The sequence below is a fragment of the Oratosquilla oratoria genome, chromosome 23 (genome assembly GCF_046742065.1).
Source record: "Oratosquilla oratoria isolate Oo_2021 chromosome 23, ASM4674206v1, whole genome shotgun sequence".
Taxonomy (NCBI): domain Eukaryota; kingdom Metazoa; phylum Arthropoda; class Malacostraca; order Stomatopoda; family Squillidae; genus Oratosquilla; species Oratosquilla oratoria.
The window spans coordinates 21,940,135-21,957,544 of NC_134799.1; the positions used below are offsets into that span (position 1 = coordinate 21,940,135).

The 17,410-nt window shown below is 39.0% G+C and overlaps 1 protein-coding gene across 2 annotated transcripts in view; it reads right to left on the reverse strand.

The window, feature by feature from the left end:
• Positions 1-483: 483 nt before the first annotated feature.
• The window catches only part of LOC143038022 (activin receptor type-1-like), a 114,267-nt gene continuing 97,340 nt past the window's right edge, over positions 484-17,410 (reverse strand). For both annotated transcript variants that reach the window (XM_076206871.1, XM_076206872.1), the window contains exon 11: positions 484-1,820. In XM_076206871.1, coding sequence (XP_076062986.1) covers positions 1,680-1,820 — 141 coding nt within the window. In that variant the 3' untranslated portion in view covers positions 484-1,679. The remainder of the gene's footprint in view (positions 1,821-17,410) is intronic.

The window sequence follows — 17,410 nt, forward strand, 5'->3', positions numbered from 1 at the left end:
GGAAAAGGGGGAGACTCAGGTTATATGTCCTTGATGAGGTCGGGGCGAAGGTTGACTGATGATGAGGTCAAGTCTGGCTGTTTTTGAGATGGATTTCTTTGCAGCCATCCAAGTTATGCAGTTTGGGGACTGCAGATTGTGGTCGAAATATACAGATTTTCTGTCCATCTTATGTCATTCTCTAACAGTGGGTCAATGAATCTCAATTTACAAATGTGCTACATTTTATTTTCCTATATACATACATATATATTATATATATATATATATATATATAATATTTGTATATGTATATATTCATATATATATATATATATTTACACACACACACACACACACATACATATATATATGTACATATATATACATACATATATAGTGTATACACACACACACACACACATATATATATATATATATATAATATCTATATACATATATACGTATATATATATATATATATACATATATATCTATATACATACATATATATATATAGGGACTTCTGTCTCAAGTTCTCGATGTGTATATCATGCAACAAATGCAAAATATAGATGCATATTTATGAACTTAACTAAATTAACTGCACTGAATTAAAAATGGAAGTAGTCAACTTCCTGTGAGCAGGAGTGTACCTAGTACAAACACTGAACCTGCTGTACACCATGATCATTATGATAATGTTTTCCTCTTGTTTCAATACTTTCTCTGTCACATCCTATAATTAAGTTTTCATCAAAGGAGCCTTTGACTTTGTGCTGGACTCCTCTCAGAATAAAAGCACAACAAAGGCATGTCAACCTCTTATCCAGACAATAGTTTTGTATCCATGCTGTTGTCACTTCTAGCCATAAGAACCACATGCTCAATGTGCACAAACATTTCAAACTCTTGGACTTTAAAATTATGGTCACTGGTACCTCAATACAACATATACCTTTCCTTCTGTAACTTATCATATCAATTCTATATCCATTGACACAATATACCTTCTATATTGAGGACAGCCCTCATGCTTTTTCTTTTTCCTTCCAACTGAAAGAACTTTGAATGTAAATGGCCCCCAATGAACTTGTCAATCTTCTTCAAAACTCATAATTCATATCACAATCTGAAGCAAACAACATAGTACCTACATCTACCATATAACATTTGATTTGCCTCATAAAATATCTAATACAACATATGTAAGACAAAAGGACCAATACATGCCATCTAAAATTTCTTTTACCATTATCTGCTCACTAAATAAACTTTGAGATCAATTCTAAACAAAATGTATCCTGTGCTCTGAGCAACAGAAAACGACTTGGGAAGCATTAATGCAAACACCTTGCCACACCATGCACAGCACAGCAAAAGTGTCAATTAACTGTTAAAAATAAACTGCCACACCACAGAGCAATACATTTCTGGTTTTGTTTCAGCACTAAGAATGTAAGTACAATTCAACATAAAAATTTGTGTCACATAAAAATGAAAGAAAAAATTAAAGAATAAAGAATAATAATAATAATAGAAATAGCAATGGTAGGCCAACAATATTCCAGTCCCACCACATCCACGAGGAATATAATAACCTAAAATATCTTGGTCACAGTCATTATCAACTTTGGATCTTTGCTTTCCTCCACATTTAGGCTCAGAAGAAAACAATCATTTCCTGGCCATAATTGTCTTTAACTATCAAAGTCAAGTTTCACTTTGGATTCTTCCTGGGCCAGCTTGACTAGACTCTTCTTGACCCTCAGTGCTGTCAGACGAACACTAGGGTTTTGGTGCCAACACTCGCGCATTATCTTGGACATTCCAGTCAACACCTAGGGGGGGAAAAAACATCTATAGCATGAGCACAATTATTTTTTAGCATGAACTGGTGCTCTAATCTAATGTGAACACCATGCTGCGAAGCATAAGAACACAGGACTGGGAGAATGAAGATGTATACTTAAAAAATAATAGTCTCAGGACAATTGGGGCAAAAATAAGTTTAGAGGGATTTTTACTCTACTTGAGAGCCAAATTCCATGGGCCTGAAATATGAAGGACTTCTGAGTTGGAAATGTTTCAATACTATATAATCATCTTTGGAAGTGGAGTATGTGGGGATGGAATGAATGGGAGCGGATTTTAAGCCTCTGTTTTTGGCTACCTCCCTTCTACATATATATATACCAACGGCTTCTTCCCCCTTAAAAGGGAGGTAGCCAAAAAACAAAAGCACAAAATCCACTCCCACCAATTCCATCCCCACACACTCCACTCCCATTCACCCCCCTCCCTCCCTTTTATCTTGGCTCCTCTGAGTGAGGATGAGCCAGTATTACTCCTGTATGCTGTAAGACAGTTTTTTTCCACTGGATTTATCAGGGGTCACCTTTTTTAATACCAAATTTTTTTGGTCTCACATAGTTTGTTTTCTGATCTGTATAAGTGTCTGCTTCTATAAGTAGATATTGTGGGGTGCAGGGGGAAAGATTATGGAAGATATGCAAGTAGTTTGGTATATGGTGTGAGTGGTGGTGGGAAGGGTTGTTGAGAGGGAATTAATGAACTATGTAGTAATACCCAAAGGAAAGACTGGAAGAGTTCTGGATGTAAAGGGACAGAAAAGACAAGAGATGGAAGCTGGACAAGTGTGGGACAGGTGAAGGATAGGTTTATGCCTTGACTGGGCCACACCCTTCTATTGGAGAACTCCTTTTGGTATACCATATGTAGGTTTTTATTTTATTCTATTATTATTCTTTTCCCTATCTGGGGTACTGGCTGCATGTTATCATGGGGTTCAAAGCTGCTCAGCAGCATGCAGCTGATACTTTAGGGTCTATATGGCACCCCTACAGACCAGAGCCACACATCATTTTGTCTGTGATAGAGGAAATCTCCATTCATAGAGAAATGATGCTACTTTATTATTTTGTGACTGTCCATCCATTATGCTGTCCCCCAACTCTTAATACTGTCCTGTACCACTTCTCTGAATGTTCATTTCCTATTTTTGTTAAACCCTGTGGTGGGGGAAGAATGCTACTGAGTGTGCCCACTCAAGTCTTAAAAGGTGACAAAATGGGACAGGGGTAGGATTAGGTGTCCTACTCTCTGTAGCCCCAAAAGGAAAATTCCTCACACAAAAAAACATAAAAGGGTCTGGGAAGAGCTTTCCAACCAGAACCCTAAGGTTTGGGTCCTTTACTTTGCATGGATGTGGTACAGATGAAAGCAAAAGAGAAGAGATAGGGAGTATGTGACAATGTGCATGTGTTGGCACTGAGTGAAACTAAGTTGTTGTTGTTGTCGTTCCCTAGACTGTCTGTCCGAGCAGTCCCGTCTCCCCAAGGAAGGCCACAGCCGAAACTGGGTTTTCCCACAAATCCTTTATAGAGTGTATGTTGTGTTGTTTGCGTGCATGATTGTGTATAATGCAGTCTTCTATTATGTGTTGTATGGTATGGGGTGAAGTGTTACATCCTGGGCAGCTGTTCACAACACGGTCGTCCAGCCTCTTCTGGTAGCTTAGAAGTGCTGGGTGGTGACCGCATCGCAGTCTGGCCAAGTGGACTCTGTCCTTTCGTGGGAGAGAGGATTCAGAAGGGTGGATATCAGGGGGTCTGGCATGCAGCAGTGTGTTGTCTTTCAGTGTGTTAATGGAGCGGTGAGTGATATGATTATGAATATGTTTCCGGAGGCTGGTATTTGGTGGTTGTGGAGGAAGAGAAGAGAGTATCTGTGTGTAATAAAGGTCTTTGGGTGTAGTTTTAATGTTTCTTGGTGTGTGTGGGTGTTCTGCTATGTAGTGTAGTGGGTGTGATGTGTTTGTGGTGGCTGCAGCAAGTGTTTGTGTGCCTCTCATGTCGAGGTGGTCCTTGACTTTGAGGACTTTTGTTTCATGGTGTAAATGGTCTGTAGGTGATGTATTTGTGCAGCCTGTAATTGTTTTTAGGGCTTTGTTTTGTATGATTTGAAGGGTGTTGTGGTGTGTCTCACTGAGATTAGGAGCCCATGCAGGACTCGCATAATTCATCACTGAGCGTATGCATTGTTTGTATATTGTTATATTAGTTTCTTTGTTTTGTCCAAATGTTGTTCCAGTGATTGACTTAAGTGCGTTAAGTCTAGGTGTGCATTTGTTTTTTATGTTTGTGAGGTGTTGTTTGAAAGACATGGATGTATCGTATGTTACACCAAGAATTTTCGGTGTGTTTGTGTGTGGTATTAGAGTGTTGTTGATGTAGAGATGAGGTATGTATTTGTGTTCTTTTGTCCAGTTGGTGAGAAGTGTTGCTGTAGATTTGGTTGGAGCTATTTTGAGTCTGTTTGTGATGAACCATGTGTTGAGTGTGTCAAGGTAAGGCTGGATTATTTCTGCAGCTTTGTCTGTGTTACGATGTGTGCATGTGATTGTTATGTCGTCTGCGTAGGAAGAGATTTGTATTTCTGAGGTGTCTGGCGTGGGTAAGTCATGCATGTATAGATTAAATAATGTGGGGGATAGAACTGAGCCCTGTGGTACTCCGTTCTTAATGTTTCTGATGTGCGATGATTGGCCATTATATGACACATGAGCATTCCTGCCTGCCAGATAATTGGCCAGCCATCTTTTGGTGTTATTGTGCATGTCTGTGTTATATATTTTATTTGTTAGGTTGTGGCGGGGGATAGCATCAAAAGCTTTACTAATGTCCAATGTTATAAGAAGTGTTCTGTGGTGGGGCCTATCTGAATTGATGCCATCTAAAATTCTTTGTGTGAGGTTTGTCAGAAGAGTGTTTGTGGAGTGTAGTGGCCTAAAACCGTGTTGTGAGTCAGCAAGGGGAATATATGGTGTGACAAGTTTAAGTATTAGGCGTTCAATGACTTTAGAGGGGGTGCAGAGAAGTGTGATTGGGCGGTGCGATGTTGGGATTGTTGGGTCTTTGTTCGGTTTTGGAATGGTGATTATTTTACCATGCTTCCAGATGTCGGGTATAGTGTTGTGTGAATAGCTGTAGTTTGCAATGTTTGTGAGTGCGTGTATACCTTGTGGTCCAATGTGTTTTAGGTGGATGTTGCTTATGTTATCAGGGCCACAGGCAGATGAGTGCTTGAGATTATGCATTATGAGTTTTGTCTGACTGTCTATGAAGGGTGTATAGTCTGAGTCTGTGGGGAAGTCTTTCTTACGTCGAATGGTGCGTCGGTCGTCAGGGTGAGATGTAAGATGGCTCGTCTGTGCAAAATGACGTATGAGTGCGTTTGCCTGTTGTCTGTTTGAGGGTAGATTATCTGTTGTTGTGATTATTGCTGCGTGAGAGCGTGTAGTGTTAGTGTTGGATAGTGTGATGCTGTTGAGTGTTTTGTACAATTTGCTGGTGTTTGTTTTGTGATCAAGTGTATTGATAAAGTTTTGCCAATTTTGTGTTTTTTGTTCATGTATTTTATTGGCAATCACAGTGTTTAGTGTTTGTATTTGGTCTGCTATGTTTTGAGGGATAGGTGTGGGGGTATCGTGTTTAAGTGTGTCACGTTGTCTGATGAGGCCTTGGATTTCTGGTGTGAAGTTGGGGTTGTGTGATTTTCTGTTGCCTCTAGGGATGTATCTCTTGTCTGCGTTTTGTATGATTGTATTAAAAGCGTGCACAGCATTGTTTATGTTTGTGATTGGTGTACTGTTAAGTGTTTCAAAATGTTGTTCTGTCTCTTCAGTAAAGGCTTCCCAGTTAGCTCTCTTGTAATTGGTGTAAGTGTGTCTGTGGCCAGCTGGGGTGCATCTTGTTTTGGTGGTGATGATGATTGGAAGGTGGTCAGAACCAAGGGCTCCGACCACTCTCCATGATGTTGTTGGGGTTAGGCAGGGGGAGCAAAAGGTGATATCAGGAGAGGAGGGAGTGTAGAGGGCTTGGTATGGGATATGTGTATGATTATGCGTGTTGTTCATGATAGTCAATGAGTCGAATTGAGTCTGTATATCAAGCCCTCTGTCTGTGTCTGGGTTGTCGACAAACCAGGCAGACGACTTGGCGTTGAAGTCACCACCCATGATCAGGTTGGGGATTGAGGTTAGTTGGCTGAGTTGAGGTCTGAAGGTGTTTGGAACTGTGGGGGATGATTGGGGGGGAATGTACATGTTAACTATTGTTAGTGTTGAATTGTTGCCTGTGCGGATACGAATGGATTGGGTTTCTGTTGTGTTATCTGTGGTAGGGAGGAGAATTTTGGTTGTGGCACTTGTGTCCACAAAACAGATGGAATGGTGGATCAGGGTGATGAGTCCACCGCCATTGCCGTCAGTCCGGTCTTGTCTGATGGTGGAGCTGCAACGTCTACGTCGTGGGACCACCCCCCAACCCCAAGAGTTGGGGGCCAATCAGCAGCATTTACCCCTGGCCATCAGCTCTACGCAGTGAAACTAAATTGAAAGGCAGGGGTGAGTTTGAGTTTGGAAGTATATTTAGAAGGGTGTCAGGAGTGAGGAGACTATGTGGGAGAGAAGGGGTGGCTATACTAGTAAGTGAAGAGACAGGTAAACATGTGGTGGAGTGGAAGGTTTCTTTAAGGTTATTGTGGATGAAGGTGAAACTGGGAAGAGAGATGCAAGTCTTTGTAAGTGCTTGGTAGTGAGAAGAGTGTAGAGGAAAGGGAGCTTTTTTGGATAGATTTAAATGAGTGGATAGAGGGTTTAGGGAGAAATGTCAATGTAGTGGTCCTGGGAGATGAACCAAAAGATGGAGTCATTGGGAAATGTGGAGTTCCAGGAATAAATTGTAGTGGAGAGTTGATGTGTCTAGAGAGTTTATGATAGCAAATACAGTGTTTAAGAAGAAAGTCAAGCATAGGTACACATGGGAGAGGGAAGTGAAAGGGAAGGTGGTAGATAGCAGTTTAATGGTCCATGTAATGGTACACGGGTAAAAAGTAGGATGAGTTTTGGATGTACATGTTCTAAGGTGGGAATTTCAGATAAGTTTTTGGAAGATATGTTGAGAGTAGATGATAGATGGAGAAAGAGGAAAAGGACAGAAGGTAGGGATATGCTTAAAGTGAACTCCTTAAATGAGAAAGAAAAGGAGTACAAGAAGAAGCTGAGATAGGAGTGGGAGGGAATGAAGAATAGAGTACAGGTACTCCTCGTTTAACGACGACAATTGGGACCAGCGCGCCGTCATTAACCGAATTGGTCGTTAAGCAAAAGTGTATACATATACGTACATGTACTGTATGTACAATGTCCAGCAATACATGTATCTTTATTTTTGTGTATTTTCCCCTTTTTTTTATACAGTACATTAAAGCTTTATTTACTGTTTATTTACGGTGGTTAGGTTCCTGAAATTACCGTATATGACCAAATCCGCGTATGCTGACATTCCATATTGAATACCGGGGTATTTTTTTAGTTTCGACCATGGACGCAATATAGCAATAGAAATTTAATTATTAATTTTGTAAATTAAAATGTATCAACGTAACATGCAATTTTGTGGGCGGAAATGAAAGTAAAAAATACCGTGCTACAAGAAAATATGCTAATGAACGAAGTCGGTAGCATAGGATCGGGACACCATCTTGTCGTCTGCCAACGTCTCTCACGACGACGAGCCGGATGACATTTAATTTGCAGGTAATGATTTATCAAACACAAGTTAGGTTAGTTTAGTTTAGGTTAGACGGATTTATCATCCTTTCATTTCTTCGACATCGGCATCTATCATAACAAACATGGTGTACTATTCGTCCGACATGACTTTGTTACTTATGAAATTTGTTTTAGCACCTTTTTTTCCGCTCACAAAATTGCATATTACGTTGATACATTATAATTTACAAAATTAATAATTAATTTTCTATTGCTATATTGCGCCCATGGTCGAAACTAAAAATTTACCACTACCAGTATATACTGTACCCCAGGTAGTTTTTTCAGCTTGCAGGATGGTAATGTAGACCTAAGCTTCAGAACACTTTACCTCACAGGTAATATCCACCGTACAAGTTCATTTATAACATCATACAAATTTGCCTCAGCCAACTTAATTATCGTACACGACGTCGTAACTTCGGGAGATTTACGTTAAACGAATGTCATAAAGCCCGTCGTTACTCCGAGATGTCGTTAACCGAGTAGGTCGTTAAACGAGGAGTACCTGTACAACTAGAAGTGGAGGCGGAATGGGGATGGTTCAAGGAGAGTCACAAGGTATGCAAAGTTGGTGTGTGGAACAAGGAGGATGGGAGGAAACAGAAGAAAGGTGTAGTGACTGGTGGGATGATAAAGCAAAAAATGTTGTAGAAGAGAAGCAAACTTTCATAGATTGGCTACAAAATAGGATGAAAGAATCATATGAGAGTTACAAAGATAAGAGAAGTAAAGCATAAGATAAAGGAGGCAAAGAGGAGAGCAGATGTGAAATGGGGCAAGAGTATAACAGAAAAATGTGAAAGTAATAAAAAGATGTTTTGGAAGGAAATTAAGAAAGAGGAGGTGAATCAGGTAGAGATGAAAAAGTAAAAGGTGCAGATGGAGAGATGATAATGGAAGAGATGGCAGTAAGAGGAAGATGAGCAGAGTATTTTAGGGAGAAGCTAAATATGAAGGATAGGGAGGGAAAGGTAGTTGCAGTGGGAAGCACTAAGGAAATGAGTGATGAATGAGGAAAATGGAGGGAAAATAAGGAAAGATGAAGTGAAAGCAGTTATTAAAATTATGAGAGCAGGTAGGGCACATGGGCTGGATGGGTGTCATGCAGTGTCTAAAAGAGGGAGGTACCATGATGGTGGACTGGCTGGTGAGATTGTTAATGTTCATCTAAAAGAGGGTAGAGTGCCGGAGGACTGGAGCAGTGCCTGTATGGTTCCACTTTACAAAGGAAAAGGGGACAAGTGAGAGTGTAGTAGTTTCAGAGGTATCAGTCTGTTGAGTGTGGTTAGGATGGCTTATGGGAGAGTTTTCATTGAATGGATTAGGAGAGTAACAGAGGGAGTAATTGGTGAGGAACAGTTTGAGTTTTGGACAGGTAGGGGTTCCATGGATCAGATTTTTGTGATAAGACATATATGTGAGAAATTTTTAAGAAAAGGGATGTTTTTAGGACCTTTATGGATTTGCAATAGGCTTATGAAAGGGTAGACAGGAAGGCACTGTGGGAGGTATTGCAGATATATTTACCTAGTTGTATTTCACGAGAAGAGAGCTATGCTTGTAGTGACCCGCTTTTGTATCTTTTCACATCCAGTTTGTTCTTAAAGTTGTGTATACTTTTAGCAGTTTTTCCTCATTCAGTTTGTTTCAGATATCTATCACTCTGTGTGAGAAGTTATTCTTTTTCAGATCTCTTCTGGAACTATCTTTCTTAAGTTTCTTCTCATGTTCTCTTGTTTTTCTTCTGTCCCTTTCATAATTCTGTAGATGGTTAGCAAATCACCTCTTTCTCTTCTTTGTTCCAGGGTTGGTAGATTTAGTTTATCCAATCTTTGTTCGTATGTCAAATTGGAGAGTGTTGGTGCTATCTTTGTTGTTGCTCTTTGAATTCTTTCTAGTTTCTTTGTTTTTTTAGAACTAGGTGTCCATAGTGTCACAGCATACTCTAATTTTGGTCTTATCAGTGTAACTAGTATTTTCTTTACCATTTCTTCATCCATATAGTCAAAGGCCACTTTCATTGATCTTAATAAGCTAAAAGTTTCTCCAACTAATTTGTTGACATGTTTGTCTGGTGTCATGTCATTTGAGATAGTTACTCCTAGGTCCCTTTCTGAGTTTACTTTTTTTTTTACTTCCTTTGTACTAATTCTATATTGACACGATATTCTATTTTTGCTTTTTCTAAATTCCATTATGCTACATTTCTTAATGTTGAAGTTCACTTCACACTTCTGACTCCATTCCAAGACTTTGTCCAGGTGTTCTTGAAAAGATTTGCAGTCTTCCTCTGTACTTACTCTCTTTAATAGTTTTGCATCATCTGCAAAGAAGTTCATATAACATTCCACACCTTCATACATATCATTTATATAAATAGCAAACATTATTGGAGCCAAAACAGAGCCTTGTGGGACTCCACTTATCATATCTTCCCAATTTGAGTTCTTGTCTCTAAGTACCACTCTCATTTTTCTTCCATTCAAGAAATCTTTCATTCCAATAACTTTCCTTGTATTCCACCTATTATTTAATTTTTTCTTAGTAGCTTTTTGCATGGTACTTTGTCAAAAGCCTTTTGCAAGTCCAAGAAAGCACAATCTGCCCATCCATTTCTTATATTATTTCTATTAATCTTGAGTGAAGGCATATGTACATGATCTTCCACTTCTAAAACCAAATTGTTCAGGATTTTGTATTTTGTTCTCTTCCAAGTGTTTAATCCATTTATTCCAAATAACTTTTTTGCATATTTTTGCCACTGTGCTTGTAAGGGATATGGGTCTGTAGTTTGTTGAATTTCCTTTGTATATTAGTACAATATTTGCATTTTTCCAATCTTGTGGTACTTTTCCTTCTTTGAGTGAGAAGTCAATTATCTTGTGTATTTTGTCCGTTAGTTCATCTATACATTCTTTCTTCAATATCCAGTTCACAATTCCATCTGGCCCATGTGACTTTCTGACATCAAGGTTTTTTATTTAGTCTCTTATTTCTTTCTGGGTCACTGTTATTTCTTATTTCAGGGTATCTTCCTCACTGTCCTTCATCCCAAATTTGTGAGCTTTCAGTTGTAAATACAGACCTAAAATGCCTGATCATAACTTCAGCCATTTCTACATCATCTATACATTATTTCTTTCCATGCAATTTCACTATTTCGTATTTGTCTTTTAGTTTATCATTTACATATCTGTAAAATAGTTTAGGTTAGTCTTTGCATTTATCTATTACAGTCAACTCCCCGTTAACACGAGTTCTGTTAACACGAGTTCTGTTAACACGATTTTGATCTTACACGACTTAAAATTTATTAATATATATTCTGATAACACGAAATGTCCGATGTTACGCGAGTTGAATTTCCCGCCTACTGTAGTTGAATATCTCGCCGCCAAAGCACAGGAGAGACGCTCTGACTCCCACACTCCCGCTCTCTGCCTCTTGTCCTCAGTGTGAAGCCAGTTCTCACAGCATGTAGAACTCATAAACAATTTTATCAGTTTTGTGTTACATAAATTCGTGTACTATGGCACCCAAGCATCCTGGTACCCCAAAGGAGAGTGCAGCAAAGAGGTCAAGAAAACTTGTGACCATAGAAAAGAAGTTAGGAGTGTTGGATCATTATGATCAGGGTGGAAGAACTTCTGTTATTGTTCATGCTACCGGATTGAATGAGAGCACATTGCAGACCATCAGGGCGAATGCTGACAAGATCAGAGCCAGTTCTGTTGCTGGTACATCAGCCTCCTCTTCACAATGTTCCCAAGCAAGATCCATGGAGATGGAGAGGATGGAGAAGTTATTGGCACAATAGATCCAAAACCAAAACAAGCATAATGTCCCTATTAGCATGGCCATCATACAAGCTAAAGCTTTAAGTCTCTACCAGGATGTGCAAGACGAGAATGAGGAAGACAAAGACAAAGCCAAGACCTTCAATGCCAGTTCTGGGTGGTTCTCCACGTTCAAGAACCAATATGGCTTCCACAATCTCGAAATGACTGGGGAAGCTGCATCTGCCGATGTGGAAGCAGCCAAAACATATCCGGCTACCCTCAAGATCATCATATTCCAAACAGATTTTTAATATAGATGAGACAGGTCTATATTGGAAAAAACTGCCTAACCGGACCTATATCTCAGTTGGGGAGACGACTACACCTGGATTTAAGGCCTCTAAGGATCGTCTTCCGCTCTTGTTCGGTGCCAATGCAGAGGGAGACTGCAAGCTGAAACCTGCCCTTGTCTACCACTTGGAAAATCCACGAGCATTGAAGGTGTGTATGTATGGATGTTGATTATTAGTCATGAAAGCTTTGAAATTTTATACCGAGATTATAAACACTCATTTTTTTCGTGCACCAAAACAAAAAAGAAAATTGTGTCACCAACTCACAATTTACAGCACACTAAACTAATTTTGTTTGTTCTTGTGTCTTCACAGGGATACGTCAAGACCTTCCTACCCTGCTACTGGTATTCCAACAAAAAAGGATGGATGACAGGGGAGCACATTCAAGGACTTCTTTGGGAAATTGAAGAAAGAGTTAGAACTTTACTGCGAGAAGGAAGAGATTCCATTCAAGATTCTCCTGATCTTGGATAATGCTCCCAGCCATCCCCCCATCAATAGAAAATCTCTCCAACAACATCCAACTTGCTTTCTTGCCGCCAAACACCACTTCCATTCTGCAGCCATGTGACCAAGGAATTATTAAAACCTTCAAGTCGTATTATCTATGTTTGACCCTGACTGACATGGTTGAGAGGACACAAAAAGACAAGATGACTGTGAAGGAATCTTGGAAACAGTTTACCATCAAAGATGCTCTCCGCTTCATTAAAGAATCTTGGGAGAAAGTGCAGAGGAAATGCCTAAACGGGGTTTGGAAACTTCTGTGTCCTCAGTTGGTGTACAATTTCATCAGCTTTGAGATCCAAGAAAATGTCTCTAAAGCTAACAAGGAAAGTCTTGACAAGGCCAGGGAAGCCAGGTTTGACCAACTTGAGCAAAAAGACATTGATGAACTGCTAGAATCACACACAATGGAGTTGACTAACGAAGAACTGTTAAGAGATGGAGATGATACAGAATGCAGAGTTGGAGGCAGCTGCATCTTGGCCTATATCAGAAACCCCAGAGCTCGAGAGTCTTGACCAAAAGTGATCTTGAAAAAACACTCGTTTATACGAGAAGGATTGGATATCTTGGAAGCCAAATATCTGAATACAGACGCTCCTCTACTTACGTTCATTTGTTTTACGTTTTTTTTATTTTACGTTTGAACTGACGGTAAAAAAAAAAAAAAAAAAAAAAAAAAAATTTTTTGAGTGAATTTTTTAGTTTACCGCGCTCTCTGTAGTTCAAACGATATTTGCGCACGACGACAAACTGAACATGCCTTGCCTCCTCCTCCTCCCCCTCCTCCTCCTCCACCATCTCAATTTATGTTGCTTGAATTTAATCTATTTGAAATTAATGTTATTATTTTACAATGTTATGTGTTTAATTAATGATTTAGGGGTGTTTTATAAGATACGGTAATAGAATTTACTGATGTATAGTACAGTAACAACTTACGTTAATTTTCAACTTACGTTCGGCCGTTCGGAACGTAACTAAAACGTAAGTTGAGGAGCGTCTGTACTAACAGAAGTGCAACAGTGGCCAGAAGAGTTATGTCGGAGCTGAACTGTGACAAAGTGATGTTAGATCAAAAGAGGAAAAAGACGACGCAGACGAAACTACACCATTTCTTTCAAAAAAAGACAGTCAAGGAAGAGGAGGCAGGGCAAGGTGAGGAGGGAGAGGGAGGTGAGGAGGCAGGGCGAGGAGGGAGAGCAGAGTGAGGAAGGAGAGGGGAGTGAGGTTGGGGACGGGAGCACGGCAAGCAACAGTGATGGTAGTGATGCGTCATAATGTTTACATGCATAAAAAATGTTATTTTACCACACAATAAATACCAATATAGTAAGAATGTGTGTTTTTACTGTTTTTGTAACCTTCAAATTTATTAATAGCATGTTTGTTTAGGATTTTTAGTAATAAAATCCCAAAATAGACAGACTTTCCCGTTGTCCAGGAACGTAACCCTGACTATTATCATTATTCCTTATAGAGAAATTATGTTCCGTTAACATGATTTCCATTAACACGACATCTCCAGGAACGTAACCCTTGCATTAACAGGGAGTTGACTGTATATCTTTTTCATAGTTTCTTCTTTCCTCCCTGTGTATATCTATATATTCGTTTCTCAGTTTGATGTAGGTGTCCTATTTGGTCATTTTTTGTCTTTTTTTCAATCTTTTCCAGGCTTTGTCTCTATATTTAGCATCACTACACTTTTTGTTATATCAACACTTTATGTAAACCCTTTTTTGTTTCTTCTTTGGTACATATTTATTTGTTCCCTCATATTTTTCTTTAAATATGTTCCATTTCTCTTCCATCTTTGTTTCTTCATTTGAAACATTTTCCCAGTTAGCGTTTTGAATTTTTTTTTTCTAAGTTTTACAAAGTCCATTTTGTTGTACATTAATCTTCCTTCTCTATGTTTCTCATTTCTTCTTACATCATTTTGTTCTTTAAGTTCAAACTCTATTATTAGGCTATGAGGTCACTCTTCCCAATTGGTGTCTTATAACTCATTTTGTCCATGATTTCAGGCTCAGATGAGAATATTAAGTCTAGTCTTGACGGTTCTTCATTGTTTCTATGTCTGGTATTTTCCTTGACCCATTGAGTCAATGTATAATCAATGGTCATGTCCAGTAGAGTGTTGCCTCAGTTTCTCTCCACCTTTAACTGTCATTTCTTCCAATTTATTTCCTTTATACAACCAGGAGTATAGTAGGAAGAATTAAGGATGTACATGTTCTAGGGGGAGAAAGTGAGGCAATATCAGATAATTTTTTTGGTGGAAGGTAAGTTAAGGGAGCGTTGCCAGCCATTATTCGAAAAATTCTGGTACATGAGCAAATTTTAGGTAAACATTTCAAAAGAATATCTATGATGGTGGCAACACTCATACAAAGTTATACAACTGCATTTCTTTTCTATTTTTCTTTACACCATAAAATAGATAAAATATTGACAACCACTTTCAACCCCATTGTATATTGAAATAGTGTTAACATTTCTATAGCTATTTCATTTTTTCCTACAGTATTATGTTTATGGAGATATTTGGCAACTCCTCCCACCAGCATACTCCACAAAGACAGTGGACAGGGCACCAGTACTCTTGAAAAGGTGACGTTGCTCCTGGCGCTCTCACTGTATGCAACAATTTTGATTCCTCGCCCTGTATTGTTGCTGTGATCATGGAAAAATTAACAAAAAACAAGAGAGTGAAGCAGCAGAATAGAGAGAGGGCCCATGAGTGTCTGAAATAGAAACAAGAGAAAAAAAAGAGGAGAAAAGCAGTACAGCTGCACCCAGCACTCTGCAATCATCTACTAGCCACACCCACCTTACACCTCCTCCACCCATGCCACACCACTCACCCTCACCTCACACCTCATCAACAAAGAAAAGGAAATTGGAGATTTGCTATACATCACAACCATCAAACAAATGGTCATGAAAAAAGGTTGCGAAAATTTAAATCCCCAGTCCTGTAAGTTTATGTTTTTGTTCTTTCTGTTATAATATCTTTGGTTGTTCTTTATGGATTTTTGTGATTTTTTTTTTTCATTTGAAAGAAAACATCATGCACTTAATTTTCTATAGTAAAAAAATAAAAGATATTTGATTTTTCTTATTTTATGAAACCTGAATTTTGCAGCATTTTTTGATTATTCAGAGAGACAAATTAATAAAAAATCAGAGGTATTAGTTTGATAAAATGTAATCAATAGTTTCATACCTAGCTGAATGATGTGGAAGGATTTTCTATTAATTAGAGCTTCACTAGAGCTCACTATATCTTCATTAAATATTCACTATGCCTTATATATACATGGGAGGAACACTAATGTAAGGGGTAATTATACCTAAGTTCATTAAATACACATTTGAAAATTTAATTTCACCTACTCTATAAAGCGATGCAACACTCCCTTAAGAGTGAAGGATAGATGGAGAAAGAGGAAAAGGAGAAAAGGCAGGGAGGTGCTTAAAGTGAACTCCTTAAATAAGAAAGAAAAGGAGGAGTACAAAAAGAAGCTGTGATAGGAAAGGGAGAGAGTAGAACTAGGAGTGGAGAAGGAATGGTTCAAGGAGAGTCACTAGGTGTGCAAAGATGGTGTGTGGAACAAGGAGGATGGGAGGAAATAGAAGGAAGGAGAGTGAGTGATGGGATGAGGAAGCAAAGAAGGTTGTAGAAGAGAAGAAGCAAGCTTTCACAAATTGGTTACAAAATAGGACAAGAGAATCATATGAGAGGTACAAAGAAAAGAGAAGTAAAGCATAAAATAGCAAAGAGGAAAGCAGAGGTGAAATGGGGTAAGAGTATGACAGAAAATTTTGAAAGTAATAAAACAATTTTTGGAAAGAAATTAAGACAGGAAGAGGAGGCAAATCAAGTAGAAAAGAAAAGGTGCAGATGGAGAGATGATAATGGAAGAGAAGGCAGTAAGAGGAAGATGGGCAGAGTATTTTAGGAGTTGCTAAATGTGAAGGAGGGCAGTGAGGGAAAGGTAGTTGCAGTGGGAAGCACTAACAAAATGACCATGACGAGTAAGAAAAATGGAGGAGAAATAAGGAAAGATGAGGTGAAAGCAGTTGTTAAGATGATGAGAGCAGGTAAGGGACGTGGGTTGGATAAGTGTCATGCAGAATGCCTAAAAAAAAAATAAAAAAAAAAAGGAGGTACAGTGATGGTGGACTGGCTGATGTTATTTAATGCTTGTTTAAGAGAGGGTAGAGTGCCAGAGGACTGGAGGAGTGCCTGTATAGTTTCACTTTATAAGGGAATAGGGGGCAAGCGAGTGTAGTAGTTTCAGAGGAATCAGCTTGTTATGTGTAGTTGGGAAGGCTTATGGGAGGGTCTTGATTAAGAAGATTAGGAGAGGAACAGAGGGAGTAATTGGTGAGGAACAATGTGGGTTTAGGACAGGTAGGGATTGTGTGGATAAGATTTTCATGGTAAGACAAATATGAAAGAAAGCTTTAAGAAAAGGTAAGGATGTTTTTTGGGCCTTTTATGGATTTGGAAAAGGCTTATGATGGGGTTGACAGAAAGGCACTGTGGGAGGTATTGCAGATATATGGGATAGGAGAAAAGCTGTTGAGGAGAAAAGCTGTTAAGAGTAATCAAGTGTTTTTACGAGAGCAGCTTGTGATAGAATCAGAAATGGAGAGTGTGAGTGGTTTGAGGTAAAGGTGGGACTTCACCAGGGATGTGTTATATCACTTTGGCTGTTCAATTTATGCATGGATGGGGTGGTGCGGGAGGTAAATGCAAGGGTAATGGGTCAGGGGTTGGAGATGGTTAAAGAAAATGGAGAAAAATGGGAGATAAGCCAGTTATTGTTTGCTGATGACACTATGCTTGTAGCAGGATCAGAGGAAGGATTGAGGAAGTTAGTGTCAGAGTTTGGGAAGGTGTGCAAAAGAAGGAAGTTGAAGATAAATGTGGGTAGACGTAAGGTGATAAGATGTAAAAGGGGAAAAAGTGACAGCAGACTGGAAGTGAACATTAACCTCTTCACTCCGGGGCACATCGCATGTCTGGCAGCATTAGCTGCCCGACGTGCAATGTTGCGTCATAATAATCGCATTATAAAAAATAAAGTCAGTGCTCGATCGTTTGTTCTCTTTCACCCGTGTATTTTGATAACCAT